Source organism: Apostichopus japonicus, chromosome 15 (genome assembly GCF_037975245.1).
Source record: "Apostichopus japonicus isolate 1M-3 chromosome 15, ASM3797524v1, whole genome shotgun sequence".
Lineage (NCBI taxonomy): Eukaryota > Metazoa > Echinodermata > Holothuroidea > Aspidochirotida > Stichopodidae > Apostichopus > Apostichopus japonicus.
This window is the reverse complement of record NC_092575.1, coordinates 26,117,818-26,140,707: the sequence shown is the minus strand read 5'-3', so window position 1 is coordinate 26,140,707 and position 22,890 is coordinate 26,117,818. Positions and strand designations below refer to the sequence as shown.

Here is a 22,890-nt window from a genome sequence, read left to right as displayed (position 1 = left end):
GTACCTTTATTGTCATGAACAAAGGAAAAGTAAACAATCTTGCCACATTATATAGTATTAATTGATAATCCTTAAGAAAGGTCTATTGTAGGATGTAGATAAACTTTGATAGCATCATAGATTATGACATGTTCTCTGTTACTCGTCAGAGGCCCTCATCAGACAAAATGTAATTTGTTACAAAAAAATATATGGGAAAAAAAAGATAGAAAACTAAAAGAAATGATAAAAACCCAAAAAACAGAATAAAGCAAATACAAACGATAAATAATTAATGAAGAGTCTGGTAGTCTTTCCATGTCTCGGTGTGGATTACATTTAGTCCTTTGTTTTAGTATTTCTCAGCTCGCTACTTAATTTGTCAATCTCTTGCGATGTAGCGAGAGTTGAGCTGTACTTGTATTTATTTGTTATTCTCTTTTTCTATTAGTGGAAGAAATAACAGGTCTTATCAGAACATTTTTAGTCAGCGGAAGGAATTCAAATACATTAGAGTAAAAATAAATTACATGGAAGTAGATAGATGGTAGAATTTGGGAAAGAAAATGACTCTGAATTGTAACCTTTGTAAATGATTGGTTCATTAAAGATCATTTCTTCTAACTTGAAATTGGTAGTGTTTGAAACTGACAGTGTTCCCGACAGAAATGGGGTTATATTTCCCCAATATCTCTCTTTCACCCCATTCCCCCATTGGTGCAGGCTGCAGGGACTGAATATCAGTACCATTGATGCCGTATACATATTGACGTAGAAAAAAAAACCAGACAAAATCAGCCAAGTATTTGTTCCATTAGACTTAAAATCCTGTTTAAACATATGGTAGATTGATTGGCAGATAAGATACAGCATTGCCAAGAGCTAATTCTCTTCAGTGATGGGACGAACTAGGGAAAAGTGCACGCCAAGTCAGTGTATTGCAAAGGCCAATAACCTCTATATCAGTTCCATGCAACTGATGTACTTTACTATCGTCACCTGGGAGTTCAAATTTTAGCATCAAAAGCAGGGAAAGTCATACGTTTCTAGAGTATGGGTGCCAAGATACTTTCTATTGACGTGGAGGTCTATTTTTTTCTTGGATAGTTTGTGTAAGCCATTTGAGCAGTGAAGGAAAGTGACTTTTAAGGATACGGCGTCCATTGAGCAATTGATATGAATGAGAAAATATCAGTAATGGAGGTGTTCAAGTAGTAATTTTGAGTAAGAGAAATAAGAGATACTTTATAAAAGTTATTGTCGGTAATAACTACTCTCTCACTTCATCATAGTCTCTCACTCATCAAAATCATTTCGTATCTCTTTCTTTTTCTTTTGAGTCATCATTTCTCATTGTGTAAGAACAAAATGGACTCATCAATACCTTGTTTTCCAACTTCAAAAATATATATATTTTTATAATACCATAAAATCGATATTTTACAAATAACCTTATTTGCCCCCTTTCTTGCTCTAGAACTATACTCCTTTATGATTTTAATAGACTATCATAATAAATCTAGATTTGGATGTTAAAAGGCAATTCATTATTCACAGACAAGTATGTTAAAATATATAGTTTGCGGTAGATATCAGTTGTACATGGGCAATGACCCTTGACCTGATAGTTTCTCAATCAACATTATATCCATATTGTACTAGTACAACCATTGTCTGAATAGCTATGTTTAGGTTACGTTTACAGAGTAGATTCAAAATGACACCATCTTTGCATGCTGTACCTGTTTATATATCAATCATGGACAAACTTTAACCATGCAGTAAAATGAAATTTTTTATATTGGCTTGAAGATGTCTAGCTCACCGTTCTGGACTCGTTTCTCTGCCATTTCGTATCAAAGATAGATTTACAACATGATTTAAAATCTGCTATAATTTATACTTCCAACTTGTGCATTATAATAAGTTTTGTCCATGGTTGTTAATTAGTTTACTCACAGTGCATTGCAGATGTAGAAAACACCTCATGTTACTACTAACGCTTCACACTGTTATCTTTTTATATTTTTAAACCATATTTTTACTCACACAGGCAGAGCATGAGATAGCCTTACTTAAACTACGGCATGAGAAGGTATTCACTCACCTCGTTTTGTTTCGCTTTGCTTTGCTGTATAGTTTTTATCTCTCATTTTATAAATCTTAATATATCATTGGTTGAATTTAGTGGTAAGTATTTGTCATGGTTGTTGTTGTTAATTGTACGGATGGCAGCATGGATGCTATAATCTAACTTGATGTATAAAATTTACTGTGATTCTTTTGTTTAAATTTTTTTGTTACATCTTTTGACAGTTTTTAAACTTTTGTTCTTGATAATTACATATGTTAATATTTCTCTGAATGTGTCTTCTATTAAGATCAATTTTGATATTAAGATCGATGGTTTGTATTTCTGTTAAAATAGCATTTGATATCAATGCGTTCTTTATTATCTTAGTTTTAATAATAGATTAGATGTTTTATGTCGAAAGACAAATTCCTCATAATTTCTTTTCGTCGCTTTCGCTCAGGCTGTGTTAAATCGTGATTAATGAAAAAGCAAATTAATTTTAGTGGAGAGCAAAAACTTTTTTCAAAATTTGAGAATAAGGATCTTCTACAGATTATTACTATAGATTATAGATATCTCTATAGAGATTCAGTCATTACATGCTGCATGTATTAAACATTGTCTCTCTTTGAACAACCAAACAAAAACAGTAAAATACCACAATTACATCGCAGAAAGCACTTTTGCTATCAAACAAAATGTAGACCCAAACGTGTAACTTAAAACTGACCCTTAATGAGACAATCATATCTAGAAACCTCTATCAATCATTTCTTTGTCATTTTAAATTAATATTTGTCTTGAGTTTCATATCACCTCCAGATATGCTTTATTCAGCCTCAAATAATGATTAAAACTCATTTCCTGAATTATTTGTAGTAAAAGTAGGCTGAATCGGAACCATTTTCATTTCTGTTTAAAGAGCTTCTCAAAGTTACTTTTAATGGACAAGAGTATCTATTATTCATTTGTGCTGTTTATTTAGGCTTCTACTTTTTACCATCTCAAGAGAGACAGGGAGAGGGAGAGAGGTGGAGATGTCTGCACAATTTGATGTAATCAAAATCTGAATTTATTAATTGGAATTGAAAGAAGTCATTAACACCTCATGATGATAATAGCATGGTTGAGTGGTTTTTTGAAATATTGCCAAGAGTACTTTTGATGGAATGGTCTTGCTGTTAACTGCCTGTTTTTGAACTTGCTGTGTGTATTGAGTTTTCTTTTTTTCTCGCTGCAATTGTGTTCTTCCATGAATAATTTCTGACTGTGGTTGCTTTGGAGCAATATTCAGATTACAAATGGTCAAATTATTGTGCCTTCCTAGACTTTTTGGCAGTAAGATTCCATGAGTTTCTGAAGCCATTATTTTCCAGACATTCTTCATTTTTGTATTCAGTTGATAGCACAGGGGGTGCATAATGCACTTTTGACTGATTAAGTTTGCATCCAGTTCTGACTTCTTGCCGTGGCATTTTCGATAAAACGAAATGAATGAAGTGAAACTTCAATAATTACTGACTCATTAACCTTCATTTGGTGACAAAAATAAAGGAGGGTGGCCAACATGTAGTTTGATCAGTTTACGACCTTATTTGTCTTTGAGCCATTAATGCATTGGTAGGTTTGGTGAAATTGTTGACCACATGCCAAACAAGGTTCTGCGAGTACTGTATTCATCTGTTTCTTCAATTGAATTAATTCAATGTGATCATTTTAATTCTTTGGTTTTAATGTGTAAAATAAGTTGGCCTGACGTTTCGATCCTAGCAGGATCTTCTTCAAAGGCTAATTCATTTAGCCTTTGAAGAAGATCCTGCTAGGACCGAAACGTCAGGCCAACTTATTTTACACATTCTCCTACACAGGCTCTCTAGTGGATAAGCAGTTTGCTAACAGTTATATTTTATTTTTATTTTTCTTTGGTTTTTAAGTACGTTCGAGACAGTGAGGATAACCTTGAGACAGTGAAGAGTCTTCTGGAATCAGCCGATAGAGAAAAAGTTCAAATTTTACAGCAGCTGGAGGAAGAGAGAAGGTTAGATTTCACATGTGACTTTTAAATTTCCATTGATTAATAGAATTATCATCTTTAATTAGTACTTCAAACTGATGTTAATAGAACCAGCTGAAAAACACTACATAGACAGAGCATTTTCAGTGATAATCTATGTCATCCACGCCCCTACTTCTCCCATGTCCCTCCTGTCATCCCTGCCCCCCTTCTCAGAGACTGACTTCGGTCAGCTTGCAGCTTTGATAAGCCAATGATGGCTTCTTTGTGATTTCCTGCTTGCAGGAGAATCTAAAATACATACATACATACTACTCCCATCTCCTGTCATCCCCACCCCCACTTTCTCCCATCTCCCTCCTTTCATTCCTGCCCCCACTTCTCCCATCTCCCTCCTGTCATCCCTGCCCCCACTTCTCCCATCTCCCCCTTCTGTCATCCCTGCCCCACTTTCTCCCATCTCCCTCCTGTCATCCCTGCCCCCACTACCATCTCTCTCCTGTCATCCCTGCCCCCACTTCTCCCATCTTCCTCCTTCTGTCATCCCTGCCCCCACTTTCTCCCATCTCCCCCCTTCTGTCATCCCTGCCCCCACTTCTCCCATCTCTTTCCTGTCATCCCTGCCCCCACTTCTCCCTTATCCCACCTGTCATCCCTGTAGAGTTTGATTCACCGTGCATGGATGTTTGATAAGTACTCACATTGTTCGCCTTATGAACCAGTCCTGACCTATTTCACAGCAGAGAGAGGATATAAAGATGCATGCACCCATGAAATTGAAATTGATTCAGTGGTAACATCTGGAATTACTGTAGGCATGTCGCTTCATGTCACTGTATCTTATCAAATGTTCTCATGTATTTCCTACAAAGTTGGTGTGTTCACCTTTGACCCCTAATAAAAATGAAAACCATCTGTAGTCATATTGCCAGTAATTAAGAGACTCATTTCCTATATTTACTTTTGCAATTATATTCTCTAAACTTATATATATATAATATAACTACAGTATATATATATATAATAAATATCAACAGTAAAAAAAAAAAGGCCGAAGTATGACTTGCCCACAATGATTCTACTGGTGTATATATATTTCAAATTAAATATATATCTTTGTTTGATCTCACTCATAAATTTAAATCAAACTAATGCAGACTTTCCATAGTATTTATCTCCACATCACTAAATGTTTATCACTCCTGAGAAGACATGCAGTGGGAATAGATCTTTCTATCTGTTTTACGATTTTGAAAGGTTCCCACCAGTGTATTAAATCACGTTACATTTAAATACCCAAATGTAAAATCACATGCCTACCGGTTTCATATCACCGTACGGAATTTTAATGTGCAATTACTCTCCAGTTTAGATAACCTCTCTCCTTTGTCGATGGACCTCTTAGAGTTACTTTGTCATGCGTAATTGGCCATCTTCAATTCGTCATATTTACTCTGTCACCGTTTGAACAAAGACATCTACATCCAGATGTTGAGATGTTGAAAAGTCTCGAAAGCGATTCACTCATCAACGGCTTCAGTTCATTGATAGGGACTCACGGTGAAGAAGAGATTCAAATTTGAAACATAAAACTGCCTTTAATTTTTTTATGATCCGGGTTATGATCTTAGCTTATGATACAGAGTTTGAGAACATTCTATGGGTGGAAGTTGCGTTGGGAGAGTGGGGGGGGGGGGAGTAATTGCATGCTAGAATTACCAAAAATGGTCACATCCTACAACACTGATTTTGGTCTGTCTATCCAGTGACTAGAAGATCTGTATTTGTATGCCTGGAACAATTTAAGAGGTGGGGTGTCAAATGGAAAGGTATTTATGTATTGCTTTGTAAAAGACATACAGAAAATGGAGTTCCAACTTTACTAAAGAAAACAGTTGATCTTGAACCTCAAGCAAGCAAGGAATGCACTCAATAACATTCATAATCTCAGAAGGTTAAGGTTTAATGCAGTATTACTGTATGTGTTGATGTTGAGATCTTGGTAAACTGTATGCTCAATGATTGACAGAGCTAAATGTTATCAATATAGCAGAAAACTGAGGTTTTGAATGTGTGACAATATAACAGCAAGGTTTATTAACTACATTCTTTTTATTTTCCGTCAAAACGATATAGCTTAATTTTTTGATTGAATTTTGTAAATTTCTATTCCCTTTGTCTGTGTCTAAACATGTGTGCAGTCTTTTAATAACAAGCTGATACTTTAACACTTTAGCCCCTCCTTGAATCTATCATGGAAGTATTCATGATTATAGCAATCACTATGGTGCAGTTTATTAAACTCTTATACGGTGTGATCTTTCCTTTAATAGGAATCCAACACTGTTGACATCTCATCATGACATAACATCATGACATCACATCATGACATCACATCATGATAACAGGGACTAGATATTCAACAAATTTTGTTACTTTATTTATTTTTCTACAGATTTGATCTGACATTCTTTATTTAAAGCATAAAGTCACAAGTCTTTCAGTGCTTTGTATATTAGAATCAAGAAATCCCTCTTCCCTTCTAAAGTTTCTCTCTGGTGAGATCTTTATCTGATGTAGTATCCCAGTGACAAGCATTTTTATATGATCTTAGAATGTCCCATATGAGTTCAAGTTCCTTTGGTAACAAAGGTGTTACCATCTTTCTCATTTCTAGCTAGGCATCTTTGTCTATAACCTTTAAAAGTTTTATCACCATCATGGGCTTGTGGGTTTGGAAATGTGCTCGTTAAATTGCCGCATCCGGACGTTTTATGATGGAAATTTGAGAATGTATTGAAAAAATGAACCAAATCTATGGAAGAAGTCGAAATGATTTTTTGGGGAAAGATTATTTATTCGGAAAGCAAAGCTTGATATGAGTGACTAGTAAGCAAAACACTATAAACTTTGGTCAATGAAAGTATGACTGGATTATTTTGCTATTTCCTACAAAGAACAAAAAAATGGGAGAGGAAAGCAGAAAAATTGGAGAAAAAAATGAGCCAAATGTGATGGTTTGTCAAAATTAAAAAATGAATGAAGACTTAGTTAATATGAATTTTTCCTGCTATGGCCATTCAGTTGTCATCTTGTAAAGTGTTGGTTTGGTGAAATTAGGGTTTGCTTTTCATTGTGTACAATATATAAGTGTTCAGTTTTAAAATCATATGCTCTACCTATTGAAAACAAGAATATGAGACAGATACAGTATCACAGACCTTTTAATAAAGGTTTAAATATAGGCATAAGTTAATCTATTCCCCGGTGATACATTGGTTGTACATGAGTGGCAAAATTGTAGGGCTTGGGATGTTTAAGAGTAGAGAATACATGTAGGTGATTTTGTGGGAGTTTCCCAGACATCATTAGGTCATGTTGTAACGCTCCATATTTTAGATTCAGTATTCATAGAAGCCATCCTTTTTGCAGAAAGTAAACATCCTAATATAATAAAGAACAAAACATAGAAAATTGGAGAACATGTGGCTTGATGATTTCATTTTTAGACTTGATCAAGCCTTCGGTCTTGTATTTCCAGAAAAATTGAACCCGTGATATTTCCATAATAGAATAGAATTTCTCTTACATTTTGTCTTGGGAAGGGGGTTGATGGTGGCAATTATCTCTATCACATAGAGACCAATGATGATGACAGGGTTTGTGTCTCCTTAAACTTGCTGTGCTATAGTTTATTAATATCACAAATGTCAACTTTATAGTTAGTCCTATAAACTAGAGTCTAATTTCATAGTTTGATGTATGAAACAGAACATATTTTATGGTTTGATGAAGGTGAATCAGATTTAAAATTCAAGTGAAATATCTCCAATATTAACCAATACAAGTAATCGTAAGAGGAAACCTAATTAATGAGGTGTCTGCATAGTTAGTTCATCTTGTAAGATTTTGTCACAACAACTCCCACTCCATTGTCTAGCTTTGTGTATACACATTTATCCAAAGCTTGTTTTGTTTCTAAAAATAAAGCATCACTAATTCATTTCCAACCATCTGGTATCTTTTGATATAAGCCAGTAGTAGCTGCTGTGATGGTAGCCAAGGAATGTGTTGACAGGGAATAAATTATTATCCTGCAGACCACCTTGTGTGATCAAGAGAAAGAGAGAGGTGGAGAAAGAGGCAGAAAGATATCATGGTAGATGCTGTATGGGTTATGTTGGGATCAAAACACAGGTCAAAAATGTTACTCAATAGTTTATAGGTATGGTAACAGTAGTTTTCTTGTAAATAAACAAATGTGTCGGAGAAGTAGCTGAGATATTTATCTGACATTAGTTATGAGGTCAAACATATTTCTGTATTGTTTGTATTAAGGACCAGTCAGTGTGATACTGTGTGATGAATATGTCTCTTCAGTAAAGTTCAAGTGTAAATAGCAAGTTGTCTTAATAAATGATATAAAATTAATTTATCCCTGAAGGTGTTGTGATTATCCATCCGGGATATATTACGGTATAGGTTCATTGCTAGGATGACGGTATAGGATAATGGTCCTATATGGTAGGGAAATCACAAAAATAAACGGTTTTTGTTCATTCTTCTGCTATGTAGTGACTATAATTAATGTGTATAACATAATCTAAATAATTTTCTCGATTTGTTTTTTTTAATTTTGCAAATAAATACAAAGGCATGATGTCATAGTAAAGACATGTAAACATGATCAGGACACCCTGTTGTTGTTGTTGAAAAAGCTAGTCACAGATAATCCCAAACAAATTTGTTCTGCAAAATATAGCATCTCAGCATTATCAACCATACAGGGGGAAAAAAAGTTGAACATTTCACTGTACGTTGGTGATGTGCATATAGGCTGTAGTTAGGATGTTAAGTTTTATTGAATGCCAACAGCATTGTAGAACGCCTGTACAGTAAGCTGTAAAATGCGAGAGATTGTTATAAACATGCCACTGTTGAAACTTTAACAATTATAGAACGCAAAGGATATCCTCTTTTGTTTCAAATTTCCAAGCTATTTAGTTTTCCTGTTTGTAAGAATCAAAAATCTATGAAGAAGTGAAATGGTTTAGATGCCCCCAGCCTAATCCCAACAAAAGTTTAAATTTGCTGGATGAATGACTTCTGCCTAGATTCTTATATGCAAAGCAGACTTGGCTATGTAAATGTAGTTTGGTTTATGGTCATCATTCTCATTTTCTTTACAAGGTATCATGCTTTCTCAACTTGTTTTACATGTGCAATGATATTATATTATACAACAATATGCAACAATGATGTTATAATATGTTACATTATGATATTACATGATAATATGCAACTAGCAGTATCGGTTCCATTTTTTAGGGTAAATTTGATAAATGCAACTAGCTGCTTCAAGTACCATTTAAATTCCAAGTGTAGACCGTTAAGTAGCAGGTCTAGATAACTTGCAATATGGATGTAAGTATGCTAGTTTAAAGTGTGAATTATTAACCATTTAGTCATTGTAGTAGAAGTGTTTAACCACCTGCTATATTTAGGCAGTCCATATTCACAATGATCTTTATGCAGTAGACTCTTGAGACTTACAACACATCAGATCTATACTCATAACAAAAGTGGATTTTTATATAGCTCTGTATGCTATTGCATGGGACAAATTCAAATGTATTGATCAGCCAGTGTAGGTTGAATTACTGCAATTACATATAACGGGAGGAATTTGATAAAAAAAAAACTTAACATTTCGACACATTATGCAGACGTGTTACTTCATTAGTGGATGGTCGTCAACACTTTGGTAATTACCTTCAATTTTCCATTGATCATTAATTAGAGTTAATCCATGAAGTGAAAAGAGACTGATTTACTGCATCCCTTTCTAACTCTTTATTTAGAGTTAAGAGGGGGTCATAGGGGTGTATGCTATGCAAGCAGTATTAAGGTCTATAGGTAAAGTTGATGAGAATGTGTGTTAGAAATTGGAGGAGTTAAGTTTGTTTTGTACCGAACCAGTTAGTTGAAAACCAGCGTGGTATTCAGCGTTACTATGGATGAACTATTTCATATTGTCCACAAGTTATTTTAAACACATTAAGCCGTTAATCTTCTTTGTCATTTTCTTTCATAAAGTCTTAAACCATTCGTGGTTATTTTAGGTCAAATTTCACTTCTTTCCTTCATTTCATTCATCATAGCATTCATTCTTGATATATCAGTACCTCAGAGATCTTGTTTTTGTACTGATGTTTTGTATGATTTAAGAATTATCATGTTTTTTATTGTTTGGTTTTGTTTATTTTGCAGGAAAGTTGAAGACTACCAGTTCAGACTGGAAGAAGCAACAATTAACTCATCAGACATGAAGGTAATTAGGATGTCTTTGTTTTAATGTTCTTCAGAATTAATCAAGTTTTGACATAAAATGGAATAAAAATATATATTTGCTGTTGCTAATAATTCAGATATTGCAAAGTGTTGCCTAATAGACTAAAGTTTATTTGTCACATCTGTAAGCCTTTGATTTGTGGAATTTATTACAATTCATTAAACTTTAGTGCAGTTCATATAATTTTCATCTCTAGTAAAGTTTCAACTCCACAAGATTCACATGAAAGTTTAATAACATACATGTGCATGTTTCTATGTACATCTTCATAGAGTAACTATAGCAGGAAGTGCGTTCCAAACTTGATTTTGAACAGTCTAAGCAACAAAGATTTTGGACATGAATTGCCTCTGTTACATGATCTGATTATTACACATAATTTTTGTTAATCACATAATGAAAGGGCGAGGTGGGGAGGGGGAAAATATTATGTGGTCACAGTTAGAAGTTGTGGGGACTTCCTAATTATGAATAGGGTAACTGAATCCCAACAAATAGGAATTTGTCAAATTTGTAACTTGCAGGAAATGTACCTCCATAAAATGGCCATCTGATTATGTTCAAAACATGTTCATAGCGAGCCTGGTTATTGTTCAAATCATGGTCATAGCGAGCCTGATTAATGTTCAAAGCATGGTTATAGTGAGCCTGATTTATGTTCAAAACATGGTCATAACCAAGCTTGATCTATGTTCAAAGCATGGTCATAGCATGCCTGATATATGTTCAAAGCATGGTCATAGCGAGCTTGATTTATGTTCAAAACATGGTCATAACCTAGCCTGATTTATGTTCAAAGCATGGTCATGGCGAGCCTGATTTATGTTCAAAACATGGTCATAGCGAGCCTGATATATGTTCAAAACATGGTCATAGCGCGCCTGATATATATTCAAAGCATGGTTATAACGAGCCTGATATATGTTCAAAACATGGTCATAGCAGGCCTGATATATGTTCAAAACATGTTCATAGGGAGCCTGATGTATGTTCAAAACATGTTCATAACGAGCCTGATATATGTTCGAAACATGGTCATAGTGAGCCTGATATATGTTCAAAACATGGTCATAGGTTGCCTGATATATGTTTTAAGCATGGTAATAGTGTAGTCTAGTAGTCTCTGTGCTCTACAGGATAAGGACCTTTGTTTCCTCGCTGTTCTTAGATTTGCTTTTAATTATTCTCACACCCCTCCCCCTGCCTTCTAGGTTAGTCAATTCTATTAAAACGGTGTCACTTAGTCATTCCCTGTCTCCTTATGCAATGTGTTATTGATGGCACATTATTGTCATCTACACAGTGATGTAAATTAGTCTATTAACTGAATGGAACTTGAATGCGTCTGGCTGGTAAAAATGTCTTACTCACACTCTCATCTTGTTATTTCAGGCTGAATACGAGGGTGGGTCCGAGAAGATGAAGGAACTTGAGGCCTCTCTTAAAGTTGAAAGTGACAAAGCTATGAAGTTCCTCCAAGATATGGAAGAGCTTAAAGTAAGTCCTTTCAAGCAAATCTAGAGAGACTATTTATAGGAGGGGAAGGGGAGGGGAGGGGAGGGGAGGGGGAGGGGTTCCATCTAGATTTCCATTATTTTGAGGTCTTGCATCATTGAATGGATATTTGCTGTGAGTCTGCTTCTCACCTCCAGACTTCAAAGTTCATGTTGGAATCCTTCCTTTGGTCTATCAGTGAAAAGGTTGTATCTCATTTTCTTTATGTAGAGAAATTTGAAGAAAGGGTTTTCTTTGCTCCTCTCTTACCTCTCTCTCCTCCTCCCTAAAATAAGCCCGGCCAATCAATCTTAGCTGATACCACTCCATCCTCTTATCCTAGCTAGTTATTGTTTTCAAGTTATCACCCACAGTTTCATATCATATTGTCATATTCTAATGAGGGCTAATAATTGAGATTCCAATGTAGGATTGTTATAAGACAAAACTGCCAATGGAGACAGACGGTAGGGTTTCTATCACCAGAAAGATACTGTCTATGTCACTGAGGTTGGTGGTGTTACCTTATTTTGAAACCAAACATCTTGAACATTTTTTGCTTCTTTAATCAGAACCAAATAGAGAACAAAGATTTCAAGATAGCAGAACTTGAAACGGAGATGTCGACATTCACGGAACAGATGGAGATGATAAAGAAGGAGTTGGACGATTCGAAGGAGCAGAACAGCAGACTTGAAACAAGTCGAAAGGACAACGATGAAACCTCACAGCAGTTGGAGGTGAAAGTGAACAGAGTCACAGAGCTGGAGAAATTATTAGAAGAACTTCAGACTACCAAAGCTGAACAACGAAAACAGTTAGATGATACGGTCTGTAAAACATTTCCTGAGAACTTTAGGATGACATCCTGCTCATCCTATTTGTGTGTTTGTCTGTTTGTTAGTGTGTTTTTTAATGTAATAGTTTGAAAAGAAGTTTTTCTTCTAGAGATTAACACATGAATAAGTGTATGTGACACTTAAAGTTCACATAGGCTGAAAAATTAATCTGACCTAACTGGCCTTGGTGTCCTTCATACTGATGTAGATGAAACCTGCAGATGAAACCTGGCTGCGGTTTCATGAGCTGATATCTTGGCCAGTATATCATCCTGTCATTTAATCTATTTATCCTGGGCTGCAGTGGGTAATATATCAGTCCAAGGGTCCTCAAATATTATGTTTCCATTGCATGGTAAATAATCATAAATTTGAAATTGTTTCATTAAAATTTTTGTTGTATTTTTGAACAGGAATTGAAATTAAATGAAGAGAAATCTTCCAGAGAGCAGGCTGATATTTTGGTGCAAGGTGAGTGGTGTTTCTATCTTTCTTTAACACACAGACATCTCCGCCCCCCACCCCCTTTTGTCCCCAATTTTTGCAATAAAGTGGAAATTTAGTCATCTGAGTGTGTGCATTGGTGACTAAACAGTGCATTGACAGTTTAGCCCTCGGAGGGTCCTTTCGTGCCTAAACAGGGTCCCAGTGAAAAATTTGGTCTTCTGACAGGGTGGTATTGGGGACAAAATAGAGTATTGGAAGTTTGTATCCTCTGCAGGTACAAATTTTGTCCCTGTGTAACTTGCCTAATTGTTGTTCTTCAATGCCAAGAAAGTTGTGTTACTCTACCAGGTACTTGGTAGAGTAGGTAGAGTTGGTAATGTTGGTTGAGTAGAAGTTGGTCTAGTGACATTTCTTGTCTGTTAGGTAACACAGTTTTTATCACTTTCTCAGACTTACAGAAAAAATTATCCGAGAAGGAAACTTCACTAGATTCCCATACATCTTTACTTGCTGACACCAAGTCATCTTTACAAGGTAAGTGTTTTAAAAGCTTAATGATGATTCATGTGATTATTGACCAAAAGGTTATTCTTGCTAAAAATTCTAAATCTTGGGTTTGAATGTTTATTTCTTCCAGAAAAAAATTATTGTGGTAGATGTTTCAAATAAATTATTATTCTAGTATGCCTGTATTTTCACCTAAATGATGGCATGCTAACAATTACCAAGTGTTGAAACATATTTGTAAAGGATGTTTCATAAAAGGCTGTTTTTCTTTAAAAGAAACATTAAAAAGAAAAATAAGTTCATACTCGGCACTATTGTCTTAATTATCTTGATTTGGGTCGACATCTACCTTGAGGAAAAAAGCTTAAAGTTTTATACACAAGGTGTCTTTTAACAATGTTTTAAATCATAAATTCATCAGCAGTCTGTTTTTGCCTTTCAAAGAGTCCTTTCGTTCTAGAGTTTACACAGAATTACGATTCAAAACATTGAGGTTATAGGACATTTGTTGGATATTGCTTGTAAAATGGGCAACCATGTGTCCTATTGATTATCATCCCAACCTTTCTATTCATCCTTCAACAGAGATAGAGAGGCGGCTGCAGGCCAGTGAGAGCAAGGTTGAACAGCTTACAGAAGATAAGAGAAAACTGGTAAGTAAAACATCAAGATGGTTTGTGAGGACAGTACAGGTAATCCATTACAGTCAGTTGTTTAAGAGACAGTATATTAGTTTGTGTATAGCAGGCCACAGGGATGTAGCAACTGGTTTTAAAGGTTATTTGCTCTTCAACTGTTGTGCAATGTTTATGGCTAACATGTGAGAGGAAAGAAGGGGTACCTGTAAATGATACCTTTAGTCCACATTTCGGTGGTTATTTGAGTTTATCTCATGAAAAGAGGAATTTTGTTAAGAAATGCAACCACTTCTTTTTTATTAACATATTGGCCTAAGTCTTGAAACCCACCATGCCAACCAGACGTAACTTGTTCTTCCAAGGACTTTGCGTTTGACCTATGCATTTGACCTTTATCTTGTAGGAGGGCGATATTTCAGAACTCATCAAAAACTCAGGGAACAGTTCCGAACAGCTGAGCTCAATGAACGAAGATCTTCGATCCAAGGACAGGTGAGAGAGGAAGGAAAAAGGAGGTTTTGAATATTTATTAATGCATGAGAGGGTCTTTAAATGACTCCATGTATTGGGTACCATGGATGAATCATATTGGAAAATTTGACAGGTATGGCTGTCAGTTGGATAACAAAGAAATGATCCAGCATGAAAAATACTCTGAACTTTAGTTCTGTCTCTGAAATATGTGGCTGGAGATGTTGACTTGGGTTAGGACTCTCGGTTAGAATGATTCTATAGGAATATGGAAAGCCAGGGTAAGGTTCACAGGATGTAACACGAATGCTTTAAATGTAACAACTATCCAGTGGAAAAGCAGAATTAGCAAAACAACAATAAGATATATATGTATAAATATAGATATATATATATATATGTATAAATATAGATATATATATATATATGTATAAATATAGATATATATATATCCCCAAACACATTCATGCATAAAGTAACATACACAGCCAAATTGTGCATGCAGTTGTTATTTCTTGAACATGATGTCTTTCGATAGGAGGATAGAGGAATTACAACAAGAAATATCGGAATCTAGCCAAAAGGTGTCCAAGCTCTCAGATGAACTGAGCCAAACTAAAGAAGAAACAAACGATCAGATCAACAAATTAGAGGAGAAACAGGAGGAAGAGAGAGCAGGCAACAAGAAACAAACAGAAAACCTGGTGAGTAGATTTAATCCATCCTTGTCTTTGTTATGTTCTTAAGATCAAATGATCTGTTCATTTTACTTTCATGATTCACTCCGGCCCATGATGATGTTCTTACGTGACTAGGAGGATAGATTTTCAGATGCCCAAGAGGTTTAATACACTGCTTTCCTCTGTCTGGTGCGGATATTGAACATACTGGATCAATGTTTGTGTGTCACAAGTTCTTTCCAGAGTAGCTTACAGACAGACATGGGAATGGCATAAAATCGCCACAATTGGGAACATCTCCGTCTCAGAATGTAGTAAAGCATTTGCCATTGCAAATCAACTCCTTAGTGGATTTCCACGTCTTTTCCTTGAAGGTTATAATGTTGATTGCAAAATGAAATGACATTCTTTTCCCCGTTTGCTTCTTGTAAGGAAAGTTTATTATAAAGATATGGAATAATTATCATAAAGATATGGAATACATGTAAAATATACTTTATGATATAGGAACATTGCCAACATAAATTTCGGTTCATATCATTTGCTGTGGAATTTTCCACTGATACCTGTTTTCCTCTGAGTGTGTTTAATGGAAGATTAAAAGAACCATCCCACACGCCCTAGAGTGGTCATAATAATGACACATCCATCCTAGCAGAGACAATATTCAGTCCTCACCAAGGGTGGTCAGCATGGCATTAGACGTGTTCTGTTTTCACCTTTCTTTCATGACTTGGTGTTTTCTGTTATCACCTTTTCTCTGTTTTCCTCCTCATCTGGGGTAGAGTTGTGGAATCTTGGCATTTTTGTTATAAAATAAGTTTCGGTGATCTTAATAATAGTGTCTGATCGATTAAATGATGATTTCTGATTGGTTTGCCTCACAAAGATGAAAAAATTGACTATCACAGCCCAAAAAAAAAGGAGATTACAGAAGGTAGTAATGTCTAAGAACTAAAAGGTTGAGAGTGATCCATCATTTATTTAAAGTACGCCATTACCAAGTTTAGCTGGCCTGATACGCAATTGAACTTAGTGTAATGTCGGCTTTTGAGTTGAACCTTAATGCTGATTTTTGCACAGGGATTTGGAAATAATTACCAGGTTATTTAGTTTGTCTTCCTGTGTTATGGAGCCATTTTTTACTGACTTTAGTAACAATTAAAAAGCAGTATGAGCAAGGTCACAATTTTGATTAATGTTACAATCTCTCTCAATCATCGTTTCAAGACCAGTAAATTTATCGAACTTTATTACCCATTTGTTTATATCAAATTGGTCAGTCTAACATCTTGTTATCGGTCAGACACTATTTCAGATAACCTTCAGATATGTCATCACAATTTGTTATAAGTGGATGAATATATCACCATGGTGATCATATCAGTTAATTTTAATAAGGACACATCAAGCTCATCTGGTTTGTATTCATTATTCATCTGTATCATCCGTCGTATGCTGGAACCTCTGCTGCCAATTCTCATTGTTATCAAAAGCAAACCATTATTTAGAGAACCAGGGCTTAATATCATTTATTTTATATATTTTTTATTTTGCCCATACGTTAGATGCATGTATTGTATAAATAGCAATATTGAAAGAAATTTGCCGATTTGTATTCAAGTTGCCAAGAAAGAAAACTTGTGATAAAAGGATAAAATACATATAAGAAATATCTCCCAGCTATTCTTAGATCAGAATGAAAAGCTATTTGGGGCTACATGACTGCAAAAGTAAAGATAGGGAATTGTTCTTTTGCCATGGTTTAAATGCATAAATGTGGTGAAGGGAATTTTGGAAGTATATCATAAATTTTCTTTTCGCACTACATGAGAATAATACCGTCTGTGGGTCAATGTGGTCTAAAGTTTGGTTCGCCCGGAGCCGTGTCAAAACTGGTATGACGCAAAACTATCAAACGTTTCAAATCTTGCTTGATTTGTGAAGCTAATGAAACAGATAGTTTTTTTGTTCAATTCAGTATACATTTTGCCATAAATAAATCGACGTGGCAATTGAGATCGAACACTGTTTGAAGAACAGAACGAAGGAAGAAACCAAAGACCAAAACAAAATCAAATCAAAACTCATGACACAGAGAGATAAATGGGCACGTTGGTTTAACACTGATTTGAACAAGCTACATGTACCATCGTAGCATCATAGACAGATACATGACACCGCCTCCCCTCCCCAATTGGGGTGATGTACCTGTTATTCTATATACTTTCCCAAGAGTGAGTGTAGTAGTATCTTTGACCCCCCGGTTCATAAATGGACACTTGTTCTCTGTCCCAGGTCACTCTTCGCAGAGTCTTCAGATGTTGGGGAAAGCTTAAAAGGTCTTAATCTACTGTACTTTGAAGGATGAACACCGGAAGGGAGAACTTTTCTAAACTTTTACTAAATTGGGGCGGGAGAACAAAAAAAAGCTTACACATTTTAATTTTTTTTTTTTTTTTTTTTCAAACTTTTGTATGCATCGCATGTCCAATGTCAATATTACCTTTCATGCTAGAGGCTACCTACCTCATATTGCTTCTTTTTTTTTTTCCATCAGCATGGAAGATTTTGATGTTTTTTTTTTTTTGGTTTTTCAGTTTCAATCTCATTGCTTATAAGCATTATGTTCATTTTCTATCTTTATTTCATTTCTTTGGTTTTTATCAGTCCGTCATCAATGTGGGTATTTTATTTTATTTCTTCTTCAATATGCTTCTTGTTTTGGCTTGCTGCTGTGGACTATGATTGGTCCTCCAGTGACCTGTTTCTTTCTCTTCCAGCACGACTAATCGTCCCGAATTTCGAATAACTATTAAAATCCCTCCGCAATGGTTTAATGCATGACAGAAGATGTTCTGTTTATGCATTTAAAACATTCCATCGCATGATTTGCATGATATCATCTGATTAATCCCTTTCAAATTTTTTTTCCAATTTATAATTTTGTTTGAGGGAGGAGAAAAACGTGATTATTTGTCCTACAGTACTAACCAGACAGTTAAGTGACACTGCCAATTGCTAATTTCAGTGAAATTCATGTCCGCCTTAAAAATATTCCCTCCTGAAAATTTTGTTGGCTTACATGATGCAAGTGTTACAATGTTCTCCCCCCCCCCTCTCCCTCCTGAATCATGATGCTGACAATAAATAAATCAAACTAATTTACATATTTCATCAGGGTCTCTTAACATCGCCATTGTTGTGATTTTGATGTAGAACATGGTAGAGGTCTGCATAAAAACTTGAATAGAATAATTATTTAGGAGTATCACATTTTGATTATCAAATACCCCAAAACCCCCACTCCATTCCCTTGTGCTTCCAAAAGTTCCATCCCAACAATAAATTAAAACTAAAATTAATGAAGGGCTGTTTATGGTTCATTCAGCATGTTTCTAGATGTAGCTGTGTCAGTGTAGAGATCAACCAAACAGGAGAAAGTTAGATTAGTATCTAACTGTGCAAAACTGTTCAAAGATGATTTATTTAAAACAAAAATGGACAATCAACAAAAATCGAACTAATTACGTACTTCATCAGGTCTCTCAACATCGCCATTGTTCTGTTTTTAATTGTGATAATCAGCAAATGGTCAAAAACAATTTTTTTATTCCATTTGATGTGAATATCATTGCTACAGCTTTGTAAGTTTATAAAAACTGAAAATAGATACAAAACCATTAAAAGGGGAAAAAAATCAGTTTGTGCTCCCAAAATTGGTAGTAATGTTGTTGGAAGAAGAAAATTTACAGATTTAACCATTGATTGAAGTAAATTACACAGATTAAAAACAGGAGGATACAATCGTAGGTAAATTCTATTCCTAAACTTTTAAAATAATTACACAATTAAACCTTCAATTGGTGTTTCTGAATTTGTCTCTTTCATTGGAGGTGAGGGTATTGAATATTTAAATGTTAAGCTTCACTTTAGTTTTGTAGGTAGTGACTTATACACTGCTCTGTCCAACTGCATGTAAGATCCTGCAAGTTGGGGCAGAAAATTTGAATATGTGCCCAACAACACTTCTGGGTTCGGAGGTAACATACATGTTAAATAAAAAAAAACCACTACCACTATATGCTTTACCCCAAATGTAGAGTACAAATGGAGATGGGGCAGGGTGAATGGGGGGTTGGAATTAGGACATGGGCAGATGAGACTTTTGGAAAGGGGGGGTGAGAGTTAAACATACTGCTTGTGAAGGATTGGTATATTAATACAAATATAAGACTGCCCGAGTTTTAGAAGAAACAAAAAGAGTGTTCTTTCATTCTCTTGCATCGATGAAATGAGAAAGATAGGCAAAAAACAAGATAAAAAGAACTTATTGTTGTCATGTTGCCATGAAACGTTATCATGTAGTCTCTATGCCAGCCACTTTGTTCTGAACACAAAAAAAATAATGTACAAAAATGAGTTAAGAAGAAAAAAAGATAATATTATGAAAACAATTGACTAAGCCCTCACAAATGGCAACTCTGAAAATAGAAATTACCTTTTCCCAATTCTAAAATGCATGTTTTTCATTTTATGTTTTTTTTTCTTCCAATGACTTCTTTGGGTCTTTTTTTTTTGCATACATTAATCATGAATATTTACAACAAATTTCTCAAAAAAAGTATTTTCTTTCTTTTGTTTTGTCTCTTCATCTCCAACCCAGGTTCACAAGCCTAAGGCTTGATCATCCATGCTCTGTTTTCAAAAAAAAAAAAAACCCTCCTCCTTTTCAGTTATTTGTGTTTCTTTCTATAGTTTTTTTGTTGTTGTTGCTGCTCGGACCCTAGTGAATCATCTTATTTTTTGGGGGAAAAATGCAAAAATACCTGCTTCAGCTGCTTTAAAATATTTCTGGTTAAGAGACTTTCTGTGTTCATCATATACATCTGCTAAATAGAATGTTGTAGCAGAAAATCAGAACCAATTTTTTCGGGGAGTTTTGGTGGCTTATGGGTCATCTCCGGTAAAACATAAATGGAAATATTGTCTTTTGCTTTTAATCATCATCAAATCCAATCTGTGCTGGGTACAAATTAGTAGTACAAATCCATAGAAAGGATCATTGATTGACAGTGTAAAACCATGCAGGGCCAATTTTTAGACCTTGTTGAACTATTTTGATGTCAAAGATCAGTAAATATTGTTTTTAAACTATTCACTTTAGACAAAATAATAAACATCACACTCAGAAATGAAAACATTAAAATGGTTGCAAGAGAAAAGACTGCCTTACTGTATTTCTTTGCACTCACTAAAAGTAGATGACTCAAATTTCATTTTTGACAACCAAGTTTATCCTTTTCTTTTTGTTTTTGTGAATGAAGGAGTTAACAATTGATTTGTGTTAAAATTTGGTCAAAATCAGCTAAAAACTGTAGTCATTCAAGTATTTGCTGTATTTGAACTACCACCACCCTGTGCCGTTCAGTCAATGTCTTAAAAATTTGTCCTGCTATGGAATTAAGCTTCACGCAAATGTTACGCATTCCTATTCTGTTTTATCATTGATTGTTGAAGATTGTCTTTCACTGTTGAAGTTACCTCTCGGTGGAATTGTTTTTTAGAATTGTTTCTTTATAATTATTATTATTATGATTAATTTTTTGTATCTGAGTAGTTTGATCTTATTATTACATTCAGACATATTTAGTTAGATTTTAGAAAAGTTTCACTATTCTTTGCAATTATAGTTGTAAGTCTGAGTCGGACTTCTAAAAAAAATTAATATTCCCTTTCGCTCCTTTAAGTAAGTCAAAACAGATATAAATATGTAAATAATATGGAGCAGTATATTTAGATGTCACTGTGTTTGCTGGGGAAGGGTGGGGGAGGGGTTCTTTGGTGGGGAGGGGGGGTGGAGGTAAGAAAAATTTAGTTTGGGGAAAGGGAATTTCATTGATAATGAGCGTAAAATGTATCCAGGTCAATATGTTAGAAAAACTGAAGTTTTCAGGCAAAATTAGGGAGGTAATTAACAAAATTAGATACGTTGCAGAAGTATAATTCCTCTGGAGCTGCCAGTTAGCCTCAGGTGCTTTTTTTTCACATTTGTATGTCCTTAGTGTACGATACTTCAAACAGTATCAAACTTATATGTTTGCATTGAGTTCCAATAAGCATTCCAACATTCTTGTCATTGAGATGTGAACATTAATTGATGGAGGGTTTATACCAAAACAATATAAACAAAAAAAAATTTGTGGAGGAATCCATGTTAAATTATTTTGTTTAAAAGGCCCTGAAATGATTAGATCTTTCATATTTCTGCAAATCAGTGATTAGAGGATATGTGGGCAAAAAAATTTAATTATGTCACTATAGCCCTGGCAATTTATTACATAAACTTACAAACACCTCTTTTGGAGTTGATTTTCAGGGGGAAAATTTCAACGTTTCTGTTGCTAAATTCATTGACAATAAGATTTAGCCCCCGAATCTGTCAGATAACAATTTTAATTTACATAAAAAAAAATGTCAGAATGTTACTTACATTTGCTCTTCAAATGTGGTTGATATTAAAAAGTAGAAAATTATACCTACCCACCCCAAGTCATCCCCCACCTCCCCCCTTCCTCTTCATCCCAAATTGATCTAGCAAATGGCAGTATAACCTGAGTGAAGTGGATGTGCAAAAATTAATCTATAACAAAACAAACCAACAGTTTCTATTTTCTGTGTCAGAATTTAAGAGCTTGTAAATATGTTGACAAATATGATTTGGGCAGGTCCAAGCTATTTTATCCCTAGAAGCCAAATTTCAAACTTTACTGAAACACCCTAAATGTGGTGTCATGTTAAAGCTGAATTATTGAAGTTTCAGATTTTCATAATTTCTTTGAATTTTTTTCCCTATTCAAACAATTACAGCCAGCTAATTTGCATAAATTCAAATTGCAGTGTGACGTACGGGACATTTGGAATCCTATTTCGCTGCCAGCAATATGAACTTATTGAATATAAGTTATGTGGGACATGATACACAGTTCCTTCCAATAATTTTGACATATTATGTTTGGGGGTTCATTAATTAAATATGCTAATTAGCTAGTGTCCAAATACTGATGTCCCGTACGTCACAATTTTCAGCACTTTTTTCAAGTTTTGATATGGAGGAACAATTTTTTTTTTTGTGATATTCTGTAAAGTTCTAATTAAGAACATTGCTCAACAATATCCATCCCCAAAAAATTGAAATAATATTCACTGCAAATCTAATTATCAAATTTAAAAATGTGACGTACGGGACAAAATGTGACGTACGGGACATAGTGTGGTGGAAACCCTGTATTTATACATAATAAACATGCATGGGCTCCAATGGGGACCTCTACTGGAAACCTTCCAACGCTTACAAGTTTATTTTGTTGAAAGCTGGTAGTTGCAACTTATAAT

The 22,890-nt window shown here is 34.8% G+C and overlaps 1 protein-coding gene across 12 annotated transcripts in view; it reads left to right on the top strand.

Annotated features, from left to right (window-relative positions):
* LOC139981495 (uncharacterized) overlaps window positions 1–22,890 on the top strand; it is a 100,720-nt gene that overhangs the window by 49,951 nt on the left and 27,879 nt on the right. For 10 of the 12 annotated variants that reach the window (XM_071993920.1, XM_071993913.1, XM_071993911.1 and 7 more), the window contains 10 exons: window positions 2,033–2,074; window positions 3,988–4,091; window positions 10,338–10,398; window positions 11,812–11,916; window positions 12,486–12,743; window positions 13,166–13,223; window positions 13,650–13,733; window positions 14,292–14,359; window positions 14,748–14,836; window positions 15,354–15,519. In XM_071993920.1, the coding sequence (XP_071850021.1) occupies window positions 2,033–2,074; window positions 3,988–4,091; window positions 10,338–10,398; window positions 11,812–11,916; window positions 12,486–12,743; window positions 13,166–13,223; window positions 13,650–13,733; window positions 14,292–14,359; window positions 14,748–14,836; window positions 15,354–15,519 (1,035 nt within the window). The remainder of the gene's footprint in view (window positions 1–2,032; window positions 2,075–3,987; window positions 4,092–10,337; window positions 10,399–11,811; window positions 11,917–12,485; window positions 12,744–13,165; window positions 13,224–13,649; window positions 13,734–14,291; window positions 14,360–14,747; window positions 14,837–15,353; window positions 15,520–22,890) is intronic. The other 2 variants (XM_071993922.1, XM_071993919.1) reach the window with 1 other exon arrangement.